This window comes from Ranitomeya variabilis, chromosome 4 (genome assembly GCF_051348905.1).
Source record: "Ranitomeya variabilis isolate aRanVar5 chromosome 4, aRanVar5.hap1, whole genome shotgun sequence".
NCBI lineage: Eukaryota > Metazoa > Chordata > Amphibia > Anura > Dendrobatidae > Ranitomeya > Ranitomeya variabilis.
In genome coordinates, this window is record NC_135235.1 from 14,311,944 (window position 1) to 14,333,873 (window position 21,930).

Genomic DNA, 21,930 nt, shown 5'->3' on the forward strand with positions numbered 1-21,930 from the left:
TCACTTGTGGCCAGAGGTGGCGCTGGTCCCGGAGGCCATGGATCAGCAGCCATTTATTCATCCTTCCTATTTCTTCATTGTAAATCTGCATCTTTTATAAAGTAGCCGCAGGGGAACTCACGGGGTTAACGATGCGTACCGTCACAGTATATGGAGAAGTTCTGCCCCCACCATACCGCCCCGCAGGAGCAGCGCACCCCCCGGAACATCGCACCACACAGACCCATTCCTAGTAAAGTTTATTTGTTCAGTATATACAGCACAGACCCCTCACAATCATAACCGGTCTGCGACTCTCTGGGAGCTGGAGGACTACAAATCCCAGCTGCTGGGCCTTGTAGTGCTGAAGAGTCGCAGGCTGCAGATCACTTATATAAAAGACGTTATCTAAAATGTACAAGCCCCGTTCTCCTGCGGAGCTGCGTGCAGAGGCCGGGGTACATGACCATAGGGCTGACCGTGGACACAGGGACCCCCAGTACAACTGTAGGGGGGAGGAGCCGTCCGCACGGCCGTCAGTTGTACATTGCTGCTCCGTCCGGCAGGACAGCGAGGATCCGGCTCATCCAGACGCGGCGCTCATGGGTCGTCTCAGCGGCACCAGGGTGGGCGCTCGGGATCCCGGATGTTGCTGGAGCGCCACTTTAATCTTGGATCTTGCTGTACAAATCATCAATCTGACTCTTAAAGTATTTGGCCACCTCCGCTCTCTTGGCTTTTAGGGTCGGCGTCAATAAACCATTTTCAACGGTCAACATTTCAGAGTGAACATAGATGTCCTTCACCTAAAGAATAAAAAAAAAAAACTCAAAATGCTGGATAATACAATGTGACTGCACCAGCAGAATAGTGAGTGCAGCTCTGGGGTATAATACAGGATGTAACTCAGGATCAGTAATGTATGTACACAGTGACTGCACCAGCAGAATAGTGAGTGCAGCTCTGGGGTATAATACAGGAGGTAACTCAGGATCAGTAATGTAATGTATGTACACAGTGACTGCACCAGCAGAATAGTGAGTGCAGCTCTGGGGTATAATACTGGATGTAACTCAGGATCAGTAATGTAATGTATGTACACAGTGACTGCACCAGCAGAATAGTGAGTGCAGCTCTGGGGTATAATACAGGAGGTAACTCAGGATCAGTAATGTAATGTATGTACACAGTGACTGCACCAGCAGAATAGTGAGTGCAGCTCTGGGGTATAATACTGGATGTAACTCAGGATCAGTAATGTAATGTATGTACACAGTGACTGCACCAGCAGAATAGTGAGTGCAGCTCTGGGGTATAATACAGGATGTAACTCAGGATCAGTAATGTAATGTATGTGCACAGTGACTGCACCAGCAGAATAGTGAGTGCAGCTCTGGAGTATCATACAGGATGTAACTCAGGATCAGTAATGTAATGTATGTACACAGTGACTGCACCAGCAGAATAGTGAGTGCAGCTCTGGGGTATAATACAGGATGTAACTCAGGATCAGTAATGTAATGTATGTACCCAGTGACTGCACCAGCAGAATAGTGAGTGCAGCTCTGGGGTATAATACAGGATGTAACTCCACATCAGTAATGTAATGTATGTACACAGTGACTGCACCAGCAGAATAGTGAGTGCAGCTCTGGGGTATAATACAGGATGTAACTCAGGATCAGTAATGTATGTACACAGTGACTGCACCAGCAGCATAGTGAGTGCAGCTCTGGAGTATAATACAGGAGGTAACTCAGGATCAGTAATGTAATGTATGTACACAGTGACCGCACCAGCAGAATAGTGAGTGCAGCTCTGGGGTATAATACAGGATGTAACTCAGGATCAGTAATATAATGTATGTATACAGTGACTGCACCAGCAGAATAGTGAGTGCAGCTCTGGAGTATAATACAGGATGTAACTCAGGATCAGTAATGTAATGTATGTACACAGTGACTGCACCATCAGAATAGTGAGTGCAGCTCTGGAGTATAATACAGGATGTAACTCAGGATCAGTAATGTAATATATGTACACAGTGACTGCACCAGCAGAATAGTGAGTGCAGCTCTGGGGTATAATACAGGATGTAACTCAGGATCAGTAATGTAATGTATGTACACAGTGACTGCACCAGCAGAATAGTGAGTGCAGCTCTGGGGTATAATACAGGATGTAACTCAGGATCAGTAATGTAATGTATGTACACAGTGACTGCACCAGCAGAATAGTGAGTGCAGCTCTGGGGTATAATACAGGATGTAACTTAGGATCAGTAATGTAATGTAGGTACACAGTGACTGCACCAGCAGAATAGTGAGTGCAGCTCTGGGGTATAATACAGGAGGTAACTCAGGATCAGTAATGTAATGTATGTACACAGTGACTGCACCAGCAGAATAGTGAGTGCAGCTCTGGGGTATAATACAGGATGTAACTCAGGATCAGTAATGTATGTACACAGGGACTGCACCAGCAGAATAGTGAGTGCAGCTCTGGAGTATAATGCAGGATGTTTTCCCCTCTCTGTCCCTTTTGATTGATAGCTCCAGCTTCATTGAGCAAGAGAAGGGTGGAGCTAGATGGTAACAAGCGGTTGTGACTGTTGTAAATGTTTGGCCGCCATGGAGCGTCTGTGCTTGGTTTGAGCAGTCATTCTGTGCTGACGGTCCCTGTATTTTGCCTCCAGCCTCTTGTTCTCGGTGTCCCCTCGTCCTGTGTGAACGCTCTATGCTTGGTTGTGTGATAAGTACAATGATTCCGGGGAAATCCTTTTTTCCTAGACGTGAGATCCTGCCGGGATTATTACATTATTATTCACCTGCTCAAAAGACTTCAGTCCGGCCTGTTTCCCAGTTTTAATCACATCCTCCAGTATTGCTTTCTTCACGGCCTGAGGGGCGATATAATGATAATGTCATAATAACTGTATCGCACATTGTGGGATTAGATACATATAATTAGCTCAGTAAACCATGTCGCACAAGGTCGGCTTATATACAGCCGTTATTGTCACACACGATACGCTCAATACTCACTGCATGTTTGCAGAGTTCTTCAAACGAACATCTGACACCAAACTTTGCTGCAAAATCTGGTAATATCTCTGGATCCGGGACAACAACTCCCACCAGACAGGACTAGAAACAAATGACAAGTTACAGGGAGAGATGGAAGATGTGATTATTGTGCAGCTCTCTCTGTGACCACTGGGTGGCAGCGCTGTTCTGGTCAGAGTGCACAGGACCTCCCGCTGTTCTGCACATTATGGGGTGGAGGGTTTTCTGGGGCATGATCGTTATGGCAGTGAATAAATGAGTGATTCTGTGACACTGACACGTCCTAGACCCCCCGCAGGTCGTGTGTCTGACCCTGATACATCCTGTGACAGAAGAATGAGGGGCAAATATCTAACGTCAAGCGTTACTGATCTGAAATCCCAAAGATGAGCGCACGTCCCTGGGTGGTTATGACTACGTGGAGGGGTCTCCAGCCTTCTAGAAGTAAGTTGGATCGTAGGAGGATGTTTCTCAACTTTCTAATAGATTCTGTCCCTCATTCATCATCGTCTTTGTGCCTTTTTTTCCCCTTCTCCCATGAGAGCACCACCTGAGAGAGGGGATCCGCTCACCAGGACAGGAAACCTACAGATAAAAAGGCGGCACCTCTCCTCCACATCGGTTCGGTTTCCTGTCCTCGTGGGAACCTGCAGAGGAAAGCGGGAACTAGGCAATGGAGGAAGGATAGACAAAATATGTATGTAAGGTGGCCACATGGTCTTCCCCTTCCACCTTCTATAGACACTATCGCCTCACACTGTCCTTCTCTGTTTCCCTGTCCTTTGGGAGGAAAGTGTTGCAAGTGGTGATCCCTCCCTAGGGTGCTTTGATCTATATAAATCTCTCAGATGGTGCTGTTATGGGAGAAGGGACAAAATCTTAGCTACTTACCGGTAATGGGATTTTACAGAGCCCATGACAGCACCCTTATATTCCCTCCCCGCTTTGTCACTTGAGGTTTGCACGATCATGGGTGTTAAAAGAAATGTATTTGGTGACGGTTATGCTACTGTCTGGAGGCCCTCTCGTGCTCTGAAACCAAACGGACGTGGAGGAGAGGTGCCGCCTTTTTATTCGGTAGGTTTCCTGTCCTGGTGGGCGGATCCCCTCTCTTAGCGGGTGCTGTCATGGGCTCTGTAAAATCCCGTTACCGGTAAGTAACTACGATTTTTCTGCAGTAACATTTGTTCTTAGTGTCTTTTATGTTTGCACCTTATTATTTCATATTCTCTTCTCTGTGCCTTTCCTTGCCTTGGTTTTGTCTTGTTTTTTGCTCACCCCTATGGTCTTGGATTTTTATATCCGGATGTTTCACCTAATTCCTCCTTTTTGACTCTTTGAATTGCCACAAAATTTGCTCCTATTTTTTTGTCTAGATTCCTTTCCTGCCGGTTTTTAATGTATTTTCCAGCTGTTCATCTTTTTCTCCCCTCTTCACAATTGTGGGCGCAGTTTTTGTAATTCAGACCTTTCTGGCAGACACATTGTATAAAGTTGCATTTTTGCACACTGCCGTTCGTCATCACGCGTTATCTTGTATCCTAGATATTTTTATTTGTTACATTTCAATACGACAGCTCTACAAAGGTGCAAATGGGATAAATGGCAAAAATAACGAGCGGTTTTCATTTTACACAAAATTAACGATCCCACGTGCGACAGTTGAAGAATTTGGCACAAAATAGAATAACGAAACCCAAAAGAAAAGGGGATTAAAAAGACACAAATGGTTAATCCGGACCTTAGAGTATACAGGTCCTTCTCCAAAAATTAGCATATAGTGTTAAATTTCATTATTTACCATAATGTAATGATTACAATTAAACTTTCATATATTATAGATTCATTATCCACCAACTGAAATTTGTCAGGTCTTTTATTGTTTTAATACTGATGATTTTGGCATACAACTCCTGATAACCCAAAAAACCTGTCTCAATAAATTAGCATATCAAGAAAAGGTTCTCTAAACGACCTATTACCCTAATCTTCTGAATCAACTAATTAACTCTAAACACATGCAAAAGATACCTGAGGCTTTTAAAAACTCCCTGCCTGGTTCATTACTCAAAACCCCCATCATGGGTAAGACTAGCGACCTGACAGATGTCAAGAAGGCCATCATTGACACCCTCAAACAAGAGGGTAAGACCCAGAAAGAAATTTCTCAACAAATAGGCTGTTCCCAGAGTGCTGTATCAAGGCACCTCAATGGTAAGTCTGTTGGAAGGAAACAATGTGGCAGAAAACGCTGTACAACGAGAAGAGGTGACCGGACCCTGAGGAAGATTGTGGAGAAGGACCGATTCCAGACCTTGGGGAACCTGAGGAAGCAGTGGACTGAGTCTGGTGTGGAAACATCCAGAGCCACCGTGCACAGGCGTGTGCAGGAAATGGGCTACAGGTGCCGCATTCCCCAGGTAAACAGCGGCAGAAGCGCCTGACCTGGGCTACAGAGAAGCAGCACTGGACTGTTGCTAAGTGGTCCCAAGTACTTTTTTCTGATGAAAGCAAATTTTGCATGTCATTCGGAAATCAAGGTGCCAGAGTCTGGAGGAAGACTGGGAAGAAGGAAATGCCAAAATGCCTGAAGTCCAGTGTCAAGTACCCGCAGTCAGTGATGGTGTGGGGTGCCATGTCAGCTGCTGGTGTTGGTCCACTGTGTTTCATCAAGGGCAGGGTCAATGCAGCTAGCTATCAGGAGATTTTGGAGCACTTCATGCTTCCCTCGGCTGAAATGCTTTATGGAGATGAAGATTTCATTTTTCAGCACGACCTGGCACCTGCTCACAGTGCCAAAACCACTGGTAAATGGTTTACTGACCATGGTATTACTGTGCTCAATTGGCCTGCCAACTCTCCTGACCTGAACCCCATAGAGAATCTGTGGGATATTGTGAAGAGAAAGTTGAGAGACGCAAGACCCAACACTCTGGATGAGCTTAAGGCCGCTATTGAAGCATCCTGGGCCTCCATAACATCTCAGCAGTGTCACAGGCTGATTGCCTCCATGCCACGCCGCATTGAAGCAGTCATTTCTGCCAAAGGATTCCCGACCAAGTATTGAGTGCATAACTGAACATTATTATTTGATGGGTTTTTTGTTTGTTATTAAAAAACACTTTTATTTGATTAGACGGGTGAAATATGCTAATTTATTGAGACAGGTTTTTTGGGTTTTCAGGAGTTGTAGGCCAAAATCATCAGTATTAAAACAATAAAAGACCGGACAAATTTCAGTTGGTGGATAATGAATCTATAATATATGAAAGTTTAATTGTAATCATTACATTATGGTAAATAATGAAATTTAACACTATATGCTAATTTTTTGAGAAGGACCTGTAAATTCTGTCTAGTTTTATGCAGCTGAAGACTAAAGAAGGAAAATGTGACTTTTTGCTGCAAAAAGGAGTAAACCTATAAACGACAAAAGAATTTTTGTGCAAAAAAATGAATAAAACCGTAGATGCCATGAAGAAAAGAAAAATCAGTCACCGCAGTAACTCAGAATGCAAGAAAAAGCAAAATGGCGTCAATAAAAACTACAGCTCGCAACGAAATAAACCCACTCCCAAAACTCCACTGACGGAAGATTAAACCTGTAGGAATCTAGGAAAATGGTGACACAAAGCAAATCTAAAAAGCAAATAAAGACCAGACGTTTGTTGTCGCCATAATCGGACCGGCCCGGGCATCGTGTCGCCACGTCGCTATTACCGCACAGGGAGCCTGTAAATAAGAAACCTAAAAACGAGGCGGAAATTGGGGGGGTTTTCACCGTTCTATCAGATGGAGAATTTTGTTTTTCTTGTTTTTTTCCTCCTGTATGTGATTTGATTAAGTTAATTGTGCGATAAACTACAGGCGATCCCACCGAAAAACAATCATCAGCAATGTGGACGGAGGAAGACCAAAGTCCTGGTTCTCGGAAGATCGATCCCTCCACTTATCCTACACATTGACCGGGTAGAAGGAGTATGATAATGAGAGCGGCCCCTGAGCCTGGGGGCCACCGTCTGTGCTGTCACATCTATGGCAGCACGTGATGTTCTGATGGCCGGCTTTGCACTGACCAGGGCGGTGGTGGATGTGGCCAGTTCTGATGGACCCCGTGTGTGGACATTCATGGTCTGATGATTGGCTGTGTTGTGCCTGTACTTGCACCTCCAGCTCTCGGGCAACGCGACGCTCCCCAGAGGCTTATTCACAAGTTGTCTGAACTTTAATTGGATTTTTTCTTCTGATCTCGGTCTCATTAACCTCATCCAAGTGATTCATCTAATGCCCATAGTGTCACGGAAATACCTACCCGCAGGCTGTCGCCATGCACGAAGACCTGAGCTACCGGAGCGCTGTGCACGTACACGTTCTCTATCTTTTCTGGGGCGATGTACTCTCCCTGCGCCAACTTAAAGATGTTCTTCTTCCTATCAATGATCTTCAGAGTCCCATTCTGGAAGAGAGAAAATGTATTAACAGTATAGCACATTCCTGCTACCATGTATCCATCCTTATCCTCCAGTCACCTCCAGAGCTGCAGTCAGTACTCTGGTGTTCCATCATGTCTCATCCTCCAGAGCTGCACTCCCTATTCTGCTGTTACATCAGGACTTATCCTCCAGTCACCTCCAGAGCTGCAGTCAGTACTCTGGTGTTCCATCATGTCTCATCCTCCAGAACTGCACTCCCTATTCTGCTGTTACATCAGGACTTATCCTCCAGTCACCTCCAGAGCTGCAGTCAGTACTCTGGTGTTCCATCATGTCTCATCCTCCAGAACTGCACTCCCTATTCTGCTGTTACATCAAGTCTTATCCTCCAGTCACCTCCAGAGCTGCAGTCACTATCCTGCTGTTGCTGAATTTGGAGAGGATCATATCCAACAAAATCTCAGATTTAAAAGATGTGGTGCATTCTATTTGTGACTGCAGCTCTGGAAGTGACTGGAGAATAATGCCAAATGGAACAGCAAAATAATGACTGTAGCTCTAGAGGTGACTGGATGATAAGACCTGATGTTAGAGCAGAATAGTGACTGCAGCTTTGGAGGTGACTGGAAGATAAGACATGATGTTAAAGCAGAATAGTGCCGCCAGCTCTGGAGGATAAGACATTCTGTTAGAACGGAATAGTGACTGCAGCTCTGGAGGATAAGACATGATGTAAGAGCAGCATAGTGAGCGCAGCTCTGGAGGATAAGATACAATGTAATAACAATAGTGACTGCAGCTTTGGAGGATAAGGCATGATGTTACAGCAGAATAGTGACTGCAGCTCTGGGGGTGACTGGATGATAAGACACAATATACGAGCAGAATAGTGACCGCAGCTCTGGAGGATAAGACATGATGTTAGAATGGAATAGTGACTGCAGCTTTGGATGTGACTGGACGAGAAAACGATGTAACAGCAGAATAGTGAGTGCAGCTCTGGAGGATAAGACACGAGGACCGCAATGTGGACAGAGCCTTTCTCCTGTAGAGCAGCTCTGGGATGCAGTATTCTGGCATTTTCCTAGAAATCCCTTAATGTTTGTTGCTCGCACTGTCGACGCATCGACCAAGACGAGAAATCTGTTACCAGAGTCCAAGATGGTACATTTTTCCTGGTATCAGAGCTGCAGCGTCGGAGAGACCTGCGGACGTTTCTGTGAACTGCCCTCAATCCGCCGATTATTAGTCCTAGGACGGCTCCAGATGCAGAAACGTCTCTGGCCCCGCAGGTGGTCGGCAAAATCATCCTGGGGGGGCCGAGAATCGCTGCGAGCTCGGAGCGGCCGATCTGCCCCTCATTAGTCCCCGGGGTGAGGGTGGCTGAATCCCATAAACCCATCACACCCATGAGCAATGCTGGACTGCCGCTGTCTAAATATCCACAACTGTCGGAGGCGGCAAAAAAGAAAGGACATTTGTGCAAGATTAGAATGCGGGAATGTTAGCGGCATTAAACTCCAAATCACTATCCTGCAGGTAACAGTATGTAAGCCGAGCAACGCGGCAGGGACCGAGGTCAGGAAGGAAATCTGGAATGACCACAATAAGCTGTTCACAAATAAGGCGCTGTTCACACGGCCAGCAATTGTACGCTACAAGGATCCAGCACGAAAAGGGTCTCCTCAACTTTAACAGATTGCTGCTGGATCCGTTCTAAGTGATGATTACTGCACATGTGAACATCGCCTTCGTCCGTTATTCACTAACTGATCTCTGCCGGATCCGATAGAAATAGACCACAATGGACGCCTCATTAACAGATCCATTCACTCCAATAATAATAATTAAAAAAACTGGTTTTGGCGGAGATCATTGATTTCTGCTGAATCCATTTTAATGGATCATCACTGGACATACGAACATAGACTTCCAAGAAACTGACAAAGCAGCTGGGACATCGATACATGAGATGGAACTGGGTGTGATACATTGTATCCTCCCTCTGTCCTGGCTGCTCTGCTGCTGGGACCACCTGATGGCACAATGGTAGGGGGTGCAACCACACACTAGACCCCTGGGGCCCTCCTATAAGGTGATTGAGGGCCCATGATACTCATTTACCACAAAGAATATTCAGTCAGAACCCTGTATACTTACTGGAAGCCACTTCCCGATATCCCCTGTGTGCAGCCACCCCTCCTCATCTATGGCTTCTGCCGTCTTCTCAGGGTCTTTAAGATATCCTTTAAACACATTAGTGCCTTTAATGCAGACCTAAGGACATAAAAACAGGCTGAAGTGGCTGACAACAGGGAGTAATAGATTGCACCCCTGTCCTGCAGTCACCTCCCCCAGTAATGGCTGATAACAGGGAGCAGTAGATGCTGTGCACTGTCCTGTACTCGGCCTCCATTGTTCTCACCTCTCCTTCTCCATTCGATGAGAAATAATTCATATCCGTCACGTCCTCGAGCTTCAGCAGGTTACACGGCAGCGGGGCCCCTACGTGTCCTGGAAGACATGTCACACACATATACTGAGGCGCAGTACAGCCTTATCTTATCACTTGTTATATCTGCATTCTGGGAACGTTCCGTGACCACTGACATCCGCTACTTTATCTCTCAGGTTGGCACCAGGCCCAGACCAGTAAAACTGCTACAAGGTAACATCTCGAGCCGCTCATGACGCAGTGGGTGGCCGATAGCCCCTGTAGCAGCCATGATGGCGGCCATATTGGTTGTCACTCAACCGTTCCCGATAATTGTTCACTTGTCAGAAGACGATGAATCAGTCCGGAGTTTCCATCTCTCACCTGCCGTCCAGTCTCCGGGGGTGGAAAATGAGCAGCCGGCGCCACATTCCGTCTGACCGTACGCCTCGAAAATCTAGAATCAGATTAGATCCTTGTCATACGGAGAAATCGATTAAATGTCACCAGTCACAGGAAAATGAGTCACTGTTCCTTAAGACCATTACTAATTCTCGTAAGACAAATCTTTGGGGGCAGGAAAAAGAAGCTGGACACTTCCGTAGGGATGTATAATTAAAAGGAAGCGCCAGCTCAAATGTGTCACTATACTGGACTGGTGACTCAGAAATAAGCAGCACACTACAGGAATGAGGTGTTATGGACTTCCCCTTTAAGCGTCACAGTGCTATGATTGAATGTAGCGTACCTGACTGCCCAGGGCGGCTCTCAGGAAGGACAGGACATTCTCAGATATTGGGGCTGCCCCCGTTACCATCACCCGGACTCGTCCACCCATTGTTTCCTAGGCAGAAAGCGATAAAATATAATTATTTTAAAGACAAAACATCAAGAAACAAGATACAAATGTGATTATTACAGGTACATAGAATGCACAAGTCACTAGGGGGTTATATCTGATCATTCAGCCCACTGGGAATGTTGTAAATGGACCACCAGGAATATTCTTTCTGAATTATTGGACCAACGGGGATGATATTTTTTTATTCCCTTGACTACCAATCATTATTAATTAAACACAGGACCAACATGGATGTTACTACTGAACAACTGGAGATCTACAGATATTATTGTTATTGTGGAAACACATGGCCAACAGGGCTGCAAGTACTGGGCCACCAGGGCCGCTGTTATTCTGCTGCTGGACCAACAGGGAGGATATAGCTGAGCCACAGGGCCAGTCTGGATGTTAGTACCGAACCCCCAGGTCTGCCATTACTAGAACACTGGATGATCACCGAAGCTACTGAACCAACAGAGATTAGAGAGGACATTAAACCAATTTTTTTCATGTTGAACTGGACACCGGATTTATTCTTGGCTGCAGAGCGGAATAAAACCTTTTTTCCAGGAGGTTAGACCAGGAGATCAGAGCTGAATCCTTGCATCTCACACACTGAGAAACCAGCTCTAAGGTATGATGGGAGGAGTTTTTTTTCCTGCTGTGTTTCTGCCTGCTTATGATTGGTCAGCATCATACAGGGAGAAGAAGGACACGCCCCCAGTGAAAACTGCCTTATAATGCCCACTGAACCGCCATTAATTCTGCTACTAACTACACAAACAACGTGAGGGGGCGGTGATTGCTGAGCGCCTGGACTATGATGTAAGTTCTCAGCTACTGGATCACTGCGGATGCTTCTACTAAACAGATACCAGAACCACTGCTCGACCACAGCTTATTAGGGACGCACCAGAAGTAGTATCACTGTACCACTAGACCACCAGGGATGTTATAAATTCCTTGGCCGATCGTGGATCACCAGAATAGCTATAAATCTACTAGATCACTGAAGCTCCTGCTTAGTTATATAACTTTCCTTATAATTCTTAGCTCCTGTTTATTTTCACTCACCTGAACCCTCTTGAATATTAGTTTATCCCAAATGCTGTCGTTTCGGATAATTCCTTTCTTCACCTCGGCAGACTTGCAGGTTATAGCCAAGTCTAGCAGGAACTTCTTGGTCGGGGTCTGGGCCCCGCTTTGTATCTGGGGGAAATAACGTTCCATTAATTACAAATACCAGACTTATAATACCAATCTATGGGAGATCGCCCCCTCCTGGTACCTTGTCGTAAATACGGTTCAGCAGTCGGGGGACAGTGGGGAAAACTGTCGGCCTCAGTGTTTTCATATCATCGGTCAATAGTCGGATATCACCTTGAAAAAAGCCCACTTTGGCGCCAGAGCAGAAGACCACAGTCTGCCAGAGGAAACCCAAATAATAGGATTATGTAGTTGTGATCGTAAGAAAAGATTGTCTAAAACCAGAGAATTCTCATATTGTATGGTACGAGGCCACCTGGGACATTATGCTTTACATGCTAGAATTTAATATTAATATGAAACTTTATAACCAGTAGTTATATCAAGAACAATCTCTTATTAATATTACCTCATAGACAATCAGAGATAATATTACTAACGTCACCAGAGATAATATTACCAACTTACAGACTATCAGATATAATATTACCAACTACTAGACCATCAGAAATAATACTACTAACTTCTAGAATATCAGATATTATATAACTAACTTCTAGACCATCAGATATTATATGACTAACTTCTAGACCATCAGATATTATATGACTAAATTCTAGACCATCAGATATTATATGACTAACTTCTAGAATATCAGATATTATCTGACTAACTTCTAGACTATCAGATATTATATGACTAACTTCTAGAATATCAGATATTATATAACTAACTTCTAGAATATCAGATATTATATGACTAACTTCTAGAATATCAGATATTATATGACTAACTTCTAGAATATCAGATATTATATAACTAACTTCTAGAATATCAGATATTATATAACTAACTTCTAGAATATCAGATATTATATAACTAACTTCTAGAATATCAGATATTATATGACTAACTTCTAGACTATCAGATATTATCTGACTAACTTCTAGAATATCAGATATTATATAACTAACTTCTAGAATATCAGATATTATATGACTAACTTCTAGAATATCAGATATTATATGACTAACTTCTAGAATATCAGATATTATATAACTAACTTCTAGACCATCAGATATTATATGACTAACTTCTAGACCATCAGATATTATATGACTAACTTCTAGACCATCAGATATTATATGACTAACTTCTAGACCATCAGATATTATATGACTAACTTCTAGAATATCAGATATTATATAACTAACTTCTAGAATATCAGATATTATATGACTAACTTCTAGACCATCAGATATTATATGACTAACTTCTAGAATATCAGATATTATATAACTAACTTCTAGAATATCAGATATTATATGACTAACTTCTAGACTATCAGATATTATCTGACTAACTTCTAGAATATCAGATATTATATAACTAACTTCTAGAATATCAGATATTATATGACTAACTTCTAGAATATCAGATATTATATAACTAACTTCTAGAATATCAGATATTATATAACTAACTTCTAGACCATCAGATATTATATGACTAACTTCTAGACCATCAGATATTATATGACTAACTTCTAGACTATCAGATATTATATGACTAAATTCTAGACCATCAGATATTATATGACTAACTTCTAGAATATCAGATATTATCTGACTAACTTCTAGACTATCAGATATTATATGACTAACTTCTAGAATATCAGATATTATATAACTAACTTCTAGAATATCAGATATTATATAACTAACTTCTAGAATATCAGATATTATATGACTAACTTCTAGAATATCAGATATTATATGACTAACTTCTAGAATATCATATTATATAACTAACTTCTAGAATATCATATTATATGACTAACTTCTAGAATATCAGATATAATATTACTAACTTCTAGAATATCAGATATAATATTACTAACTTCTAGAATATCAGATATTATATGACTAACTTCTAGACCATCAGATATTATATGACTAACTTCTAGACTATCAGATATTATATGACTAACTTCTAGAATATCAGATATTATCTGACTAACTTCTAGAATATCAGATATTATATGACTAACTTCTAGAATATCAGATATTATATGACTAACTTCTAGACTATCAGATATTATATGACTAACTTCTAGACTATCAGATATTATATGACTAACTTCTAGAATATCAGATATTATATGACTAACTTCTAGAATATCAGATATTATATGACTAACTTCTAGACCATCAGAGATAATATTACTGACTTCAAGAATATCAGATATTATATGACTAACTTCTAGAATATCAGATATTATATGACTAACTTCTAGACTATCAGATATTATATGACTAACTTCTAGACTATCAGATATTATATGACTAACTTCTAGAATATCAGATATTATATGACTAACTTCTAGACCATCAGAGATAATATTACTGACTTCAAGAATATCAGATCTGATGGTCTAGAAGTTAGTAACATATCTGATGGTCTAGAAGTTGGTAATATTATATACCATGCATATATATAATTACTTCTAATTCCTAAACTGTCAGGGATATAATTGCCAATTCATAGAACAATGAAAACCAAAAAGAAAACAAGGATCCCTAAAATATAACTTTTAATAGAACTAGTATAAAAACTTTATTTAACATGATCATCAAAGTTAAAAAAAAAGTGAGAAGGTATTAAATGTACCTAAACAACCCTAGGTCGCACTACAACGAGGACTGCCTGACAGTGGAGGTTGGCACCCTACTTTTTCTTGGTCGGCGCCCCCACTCCTCGGCGGCTCAACCTTTTGTACCCTAGAAAATACCTGTAATAAAGGAAAGAACTGGTGAACCCTAAAAATACTGTACCTATACTGCCACCTGCCTGGCAGTGGAGGTAGACACCCTAATTTACTGCGGTAGGTGCCCCCACTCAACGAAGACTACCCCTAGGGTCCCTCACAATCCCTACAGTAACAGATAGACAAAGGATAATGTCCCATATACACCTCTGATACCCAAAAGAAAAACAAGGAAAAAATCAATGAGCAAAAATGAACAAAACAAAAATAATAAGTATAAGTTCAGTTTGATATTAGTACCCACAAGGGAATGCCATCAAGTGCAATGACCTGAACCATAAAAGTATACGGGTACACAAAGTGCGGCAAATGTGTGTTTGTCCAGATACAGTTTTTACAAAAGCACAGAAGTGCCTACAGAAATGCAGATATCAAATTTCAAACATGCACTCCTCTATCCAATAAATGAGTCCCATCTTGTCTTGCTATATGATGTCTTATAATATAGAAGTACTCAAAATGAGAGATTAGTTACTCAATGATAACCAGATATCCACTATGATCTAATAATCGGCAGAATAATAATCGACATCCATTTTGCCACTACAAGATGTGAACAGACCAAAAAATAGGTCCTCTGGGTAGTAAGGACATAATCACAGCCAATTTATAGGCAAAAAATAAATGGAGTAGAACTCTCTGCCACAGCAAACAAGGAACACAATCATCCTGTTAATGCAGATGAATAAAGAGTATATAATATCACCGCTATACTCATCTATTTGCTGTGGTCTCCCAACCTATTTGTCCAACTCGACCCAGAAGTGCAGGTAATTCAGATGTACGTAATCAACATCCATTAGAAAGTCCCCAGACAATGCCCGACGGAGGAGTGGGGGCGCCGACCGAGAAAAAGTAGGGTGCCAACCTCCACTGTCAGGCAGTCCTCGTTGTAGTGCGACCTAGGGTTGTTTAGGTACATTGAATACCTTCTCACTTTTTTTAACTTTGATGATCATGTTAAATAAAGTTTTTATACTAGTTCTATTAAAAGTTATATTTTAGGGATCCTTGTTTTTTTTTTGGTTTTCATAGTTTACTAGGATTTCAGTCTATCGTAGTTTGTTTTTTTTCAATTCATAGAACATCAGAGACATTCTAACAAACTTCTTGACCACCAGGGATATTGGGATTTCCCAGACAATCACCCTTATCTGATACAGTGATCCTTAAACAGACTTACAATAATAATTATTATCAAAGGGGATCAAAAAGCATCTCCTGTGACCTCAAACACCTATTACATTCCCTCCTGGATCCACCAGAACAGCTCCTCATTTTGGCTCGTAGACAGCAGGTTCATATATCGTATTAATATATAAATATAGACCATAAATATAGTGTGACGCAATGTTGTTGCGGTGGTCGCAGGATACACAGTGTCTTACACAATGACACCCTGAGCCCCGGCCCCGAGCACAGTCCTTACCTGAACCACCCGCTCAAACACGTGCGCCATCGGCAGATAAGATATTTCAATGTCCGAGGTCATTGGGGCGAAGGTGCTCTGTACAGTACGACAAAGGTAAAGGGTCCATGAAAAGTGGAAGAGGGAACACAACTGAAGCTGCTGAATATATCTGACCACACAACCCTGAGCTATAATCAAGGGTACATGGCCGGAACAGAAACCCGTCCGTCACATCTAACACCTCTCCAGTCCTATGTAATCCTGCTGGTCAGGATAACAGGAAAGCTGGGTGACATCCCACATGCCGACAGCGCTGGTGGCAATATAGGCTGTCACGATCGATAGATAGATGGATACTTAATAGATAGATGATAGATATATAGATAAATAGAAAGATGATAGATAATCGATAAACAATAGATATATACAGATAGATGATAGATAAATAATAGATAATTAGACAATAGATAGATAGATGATAGATAATAGATGTCAGACCGTTTTGCCCGGATTCACTGAGTAGTTCTTGTAAGCTTTCTGGTGTAAAACTGTTGGAAATGTCGCCATTTCTTGACTAGTGAGCGGAGATTTGCCAGAAGGGGGCGCTTTCCTCTGCTCACTATTCTCTTAGGATCTGCTCGCTCTCCTCCACTCTTGCTCCGGCCGCCGCCGTACAGGAGGTCGCTCTTGATGAATTGGAGCCTCTATCGCCTCCATTATGACAGTCACTTACCTCTGTGGCTTTAACGAAGCTGCTGGCATCGGCTACGACATTCTTGTGGGTGAGCATCGCCCCTTTGGGGTCACCTGGTGGAAGGGATTAGTATAAGGAGGGTGCGGCACACAGGTCTCATTACAGTTTGGGATCATCCACTTACTCTTTAATGTAAAACACTGTAACAACATAAAGACACAAACACCGTCGTTCCCAGAGTGGTCCCAGCGTCTGCCCCCTCCGGATCAGCCCTAGGATTTAGGTCACAGGATTTCTGTTGGTTTCACAGGGACATGAGGAAGAGGCTGCAGCAATAAGGGGGCACGTGCTTTTTCTCCAATAATTATACTATATATATATATATATATATATATATATATATATATATATATATATATAATCGTCTAAGGTCGGCTGGGCGTGACCAATCAGCGACAGGCACAGGCCGGCCGCGAATTGACCCCTCCCTACTCCCCTCCAGTCAGCGCCCACATAGCGGTTTAGCAGGTCGTTCAACGGACTGCTAAACACCGGCATAAGGCGGTGTAAAGCAGTCCGTTAACGCTGCTATTAACCCTGTTACCAGGTGCATCGCCAACGCATGCCATATAAAAAACATATAATGTTAAAAATAATAATTAAAAAAAAAATCGTGATATTCTCACCTTCCGGCGTCCCCGGAAGCTTTTCCCGCTCCTCGCGATGCTCCGGTCCCAGTGATGCTTTGCGGTAATGACCCCAGATGACGTAGCGGTCTCACGAGACCGCTACATCATCACGGGTTATTGCCGCAAAGCATCACTGGGACCGGACCTGGCGGGAGCATCGCTAAAGGCCTGGGCTGGATCCAGGAGCCGCCGGAAGGTGAGTATATAACTTTTTTATTTTAATTCTTTTTTTTAACAGGGATATGGTGCTATACACTGCTATACAGTATACTACGTGGCTGTGTTATATACTACGTGGGCTGCGCTATATACTATGTGGCTGTGTTATATACTACGTGGGCTGTGTTATATACTATGTGGGCTGTGCTATATACTGCGTGGGCTGTGTTATATACTACGTGGGCTGTGCTATATACTATGTGGCTGTGTTATATACTACGTTGGCTGTGTTATATACTACGTGGGCTGTGCTATATACTGCGTGGGCTGTGTTATATACTACGTTGTGTGCTATATACTGCGTGGACTGTGCTATATACAATGGGCTGTTATATACTACGTGGGCTGTGTTATATACTACGTGGGCTGTGCTATATGCTACGTGGGCTGTGCTATATACTACGTGGGCTGTGCTATATACTACATGGGCTGTGTTATGCTACGTGGCAGTGCTATATGCTACGTGGGCTGTGTTATATGCTACGTGGGCTGTGCAATATACTACGTGGCTGTCTTATATACTACATGGCTGTGCTATATGCTACGTGGGCTGTGTTATATACTACATGGGCTGTGTTATATACTACATGGGCTGTGTTATATACTACATGGGCTGTGTTATATACTACGTGGGCTGTGTTATATGCTACGTGGGCTGTGTTATATGCTACGTGGCTGTGCTATATTTCTCTGCTGTATCTGTGCATCATGAATCGTGGTGTGTGTTAAAGGGGGGGCCCACTGAGACTCTTTCTCCCGGGGCTCTCAAAAATCTGGAGCAGGCCCTGGCTTCACTGATTGATTGGTCGCGCCCGGCCGGGTGTGACCAATCAATCAGTGACAGGCGCAATCCAGCCGCGAATTGGCGCAGGATTTGAACCACGCTTCGCTAATTGGTCGCGGACGGCCGAATCCTGTGTATTCAATGTATTATTCTTAAATCTTCATAAATAAACCACATACAGATTCTAGAATACCCGATGCGTTAGAATCGGGCCACCATCTAATATACACTCACCGGCCACTTTATTAGGTACACCTGTCCAACTTCTTGTTAACACTTAATTTCTAATCAGCCAATTACATGGCGGCAACTCAGTGCATTTAGGCATGTAGACATGGTCAAGACAATCTCCTGCAGTTCAAACCGAGCATCAGTATGGGGAAGAAAGGTGATTTGAGTGCCTTTGAACGTGGCATGGTTGTTGGTGCCAGAAGGGCTGGTCTGAGTATTTCAGAAACTGCTGATCTACTGGGATTTTCACGCACAACCATCTCTAGGGTTTACAGAGAATGGTTCGAAAAAGAAAAAAAATCCAGTGAGCGGCAGTTCTGTGGGCAGAAATGCCTTGTTGATGCCAGAGGTCAGAGGAGAATGGGCAGACTGGTTCGAGCTGATAGAAAGGCAACAGTGACTCAAATCGCCACCCGTTACAACCAAGGTAGGCCTAAGAGCATCTCTGAACGCACAGTGCGTCGAACTTTGAGGCAGATGGGCTACAGCAGCAGAAGACCACACCGGGTACCACTCCTTTCAGCTAAGAACAGGCAACTGAGGCTACAATTTGTACAAGCTCATCGAAATTGGACAGTAGAAGATTGGAAAAACGTTGCTTGGTCTGATGAGTCTCGATTTCTGCTGCGACATTCGGATGGTAGGGTCAGAATTTGGCGTAAACAACATGAAAGCATGGATCCATCCTGCCTTGTATGGAGCATCTTTGGGATGTGCAGCCGACAAATCTGCGGCAACTGTGTGATGCCATCATGTCAATATGGACCAAAATCTCTGAGGAATGCTTCCAGCACCTTGTTGAATCTATGCCACGAAGAATTGAGGCAGTTCTGAAGGCAAAAGGGGGTCCAACCCGTTAGTAGCATGGTGTACCTAATAAAGTGGCCGGTGAGTGTATATATATACAGTTAGGTCCATATATATTTGGACAGAGACAACATTTTTCTAATTTTGGTTATAGACATTACCACAATGAATTTTAAACAAAACAATTCAGATGCAGTTGAAGTTCAGACTTTCAGCTTTCATTTGAGGGTATCCACAATAAAATTGGATGAAGGGTTTAGGAGTTTCAGCTCCTTAACATGTGCAACCCTGTTTTTAAAGGGACCAAAAGTAATTGGACAATTGACTCCAAGGCTATTTCATGGACAGTTGTGGGCAATCCCTTTGTTATGTAATTCTCAATTGAGCAGATAAAAGGCCTGGAGTTGATTTGAGGTGTGGTGCTTGCATTTGGAAGGTTTTGCTGTGAAGTAAACATGCGGTAAAGGAGCTCTCCATGCAGGTGAAACAAGCCATCCTTAAGCTGCGAAAACAGAAAAAACCCATCCGAGAAATTGCTACAATATTAGGAGTGGCAAAATCTACAGTTTGGTACATCCTGAGAAAGAAAGAAAGCACTGGTGATCTCATCAGTGCAAAAAGACCTGGGCGCCCACGGAAGACAACAGTGGTGGATGATCGCAGAATAATCTCCATGGTGAAGAGAAACCCCTTCACAACAGCCAACCAAGTGACCAAAACTCTCCAGGAGGTCGGCGTATCAATATCCAAATCTACCATAAAGAGAAGACTGCATGAAAGTAACTACAGAGGGTTCACTGCACGGAGCAGCCACTCATAAGCATCAAGAATAAAAAGGCTAAAAAACATCTAAAAAAGCCAGCACAGTTCTGGAAGAACATTCTGTGGACAGATGAACCCAAGATCAACCTCTACCAGAATGATGGAAAGAGAAAAGTATGGCGAAGGCGTGGTACAGCTCATGATCCAAAGCATACCACATCATCTGTAACCACGGCGGAGGCAATGTGATGGCTTGGGCATGCATGGCTGCCAGTGGCACTGGGTCACTAGTGTTTATGGATGATGTGACACAGGACTGAATTCTGAGGTCTTCAGAGCCGCCATATTGTGTGCTCAGATCCAGCCAAATGCAGCCAAACTGATTGGTCGTCGTTTCATACTACAGATGGACAATGACCCAAAACATAAAGCCAAAGCAACCCAGGAGTTTATTAAAGCAAAGAAGTGGAATATTCTGGAATGGCCAAGTCAGTCACCTGATCTCAACCCAATTGAGCAGCATTTCACTTGTTAAAGACTAAACTTCAGACAGAAAGGCCACAAACAAACAGCAACTGAAAACCACTGCAGTGAAGGCCTGGCAGAGCATCAAAAAGGAGGAAACACAGCGTCTGGTGATGTCCATGAGTTCAAGACTTCAGGCAGTCATTGCCAGCCAAGGGTTTTCAACCAAGTACTAGAAATGAACATTTTATTTAAAATTATTGAATCTGTCCAATTACTTTTGGTCCTTTTAAAAACAGGGTGGCACATGTTAAGGAGCTGAAACTCCTAAACCCTTCATCCAATTTTAATGTGGATACCCTCAAATGAAAGCTGAAAGTCTGAACTTCAACTGCATCTGAATTGTTTTGTTTAAAATTCATTGTGGTATTGTCTATAACCAAAACTAGAAAAATGTTGTCTCTGTCCAAATATATATGGACCTAACTGTATAATATATATATAAAATATTACCTGTGGTTCCGCTAGTGAAGCAGATCAGACACAAATCCTCAGGACTGGGGGGCTAAAAGGAAAGAAAGATGAATGAGCAGACAGTAACTATCAACATAAAGTATCATCTGTCTCACATATCTCTAATAATCATGAGATCTTTACACTGCACGTTACACAATAGACTTGTACATTTTAGAATAGAGATTATAACTTCAAATAATGTTTTGGTTTCAGCAAATCAATGTTATTCATTCTTTTACAATATAAATAAAGATGAAAGAACGTGTTATTCCAATGAAAGTTCAATAGGAACGTTCGCTGTTTGGCCTCATTTACACGGTCAATATTTGGTCGGTATTTTACATCAGTATTAGTAAGGCAAATGGATACAGATAGAATATAGGAATATTGAATATCATTTTATATGATACAAAGAATAACATTTATTTGCTGCCCCTGTATTTTTCCTTTAGATTATATCTTTCACTTACTGCAGGTTTCTTGAAGTTTTCTTTTCCTAAATACTGAGAAAAACCGAACATGTTACTGATCCCATTTATGTTTTTTTATCTTCTCAATATTTTAGTT

The 21,930-nt window shown here is 42.5% G+C and overlaps 1 protein-coding gene across 2 annotated transcripts in view; it reads right to left on the bottom strand.

Moving 5' to 3' along the window:
* Positions 1 to 226: 226 nt before the first annotated feature.
* Positions 227 to 21,930, bottom strand: part of ACSL5 (acyl-CoA synthetase long chain family member 5) — a 369,346-nt gene continuing 347,642 nt past the window's right edge. For both annotated transcript variants that reach the window (XM_077258037.1, XM_077258038.1), the window contains 14 exons: positions 21,834 to 21,866; positions 21,361 to 21,412; positions 16,930 to 17,003; positions 16,215 to 16,292; positions 12,041 to 12,175; positions 11,827 to 11,961; positions 10,660 to 10,755; positions 10,296 to 10,368; positions 9,903 to 9,991; positions 9,638 to 9,754; positions 7,357 to 7,500; positions 3,024 to 3,125; positions 2,807 to 2,878; positions 227 to 785 (listed from right to left, as the gene is read on the bottom strand). In XM_077258037.1, coding sequence (XP_077114152.1) covers positions 645 to 785; positions 2,807 to 2,878; positions 3,024 to 3,125; positions 7,357 to 7,500; positions 9,638 to 9,754; positions 9,903 to 9,991; positions 10,296 to 10,368; positions 10,660 to 10,755; positions 11,827 to 11,961; positions 12,041 to 12,175; positions 16,215 to 16,292; positions 16,930 to 17,003; positions 21,361 to 21,412; positions 21,834 to 21,866 — 1,341 coding nt within the window. In that variant the 3' untranslated portion in view covers positions 227 to 644. The remainder of the gene's footprint in view (positions 786 to 2,806; positions 2,879 to 3,023; positions 3,126 to 7,356; positions 7,501 to 9,637; positions 9,755 to 9,902; positions 9,992 to 10,295; positions 10,369 to 10,659; positions 10,756 to 11,826; positions 11,962 to 12,040; positions 12,176 to 16,214; positions 16,293 to 16,929; positions 17,004 to 21,360; positions 21,413 to 21,833; positions 21,867 to 21,930) is intronic.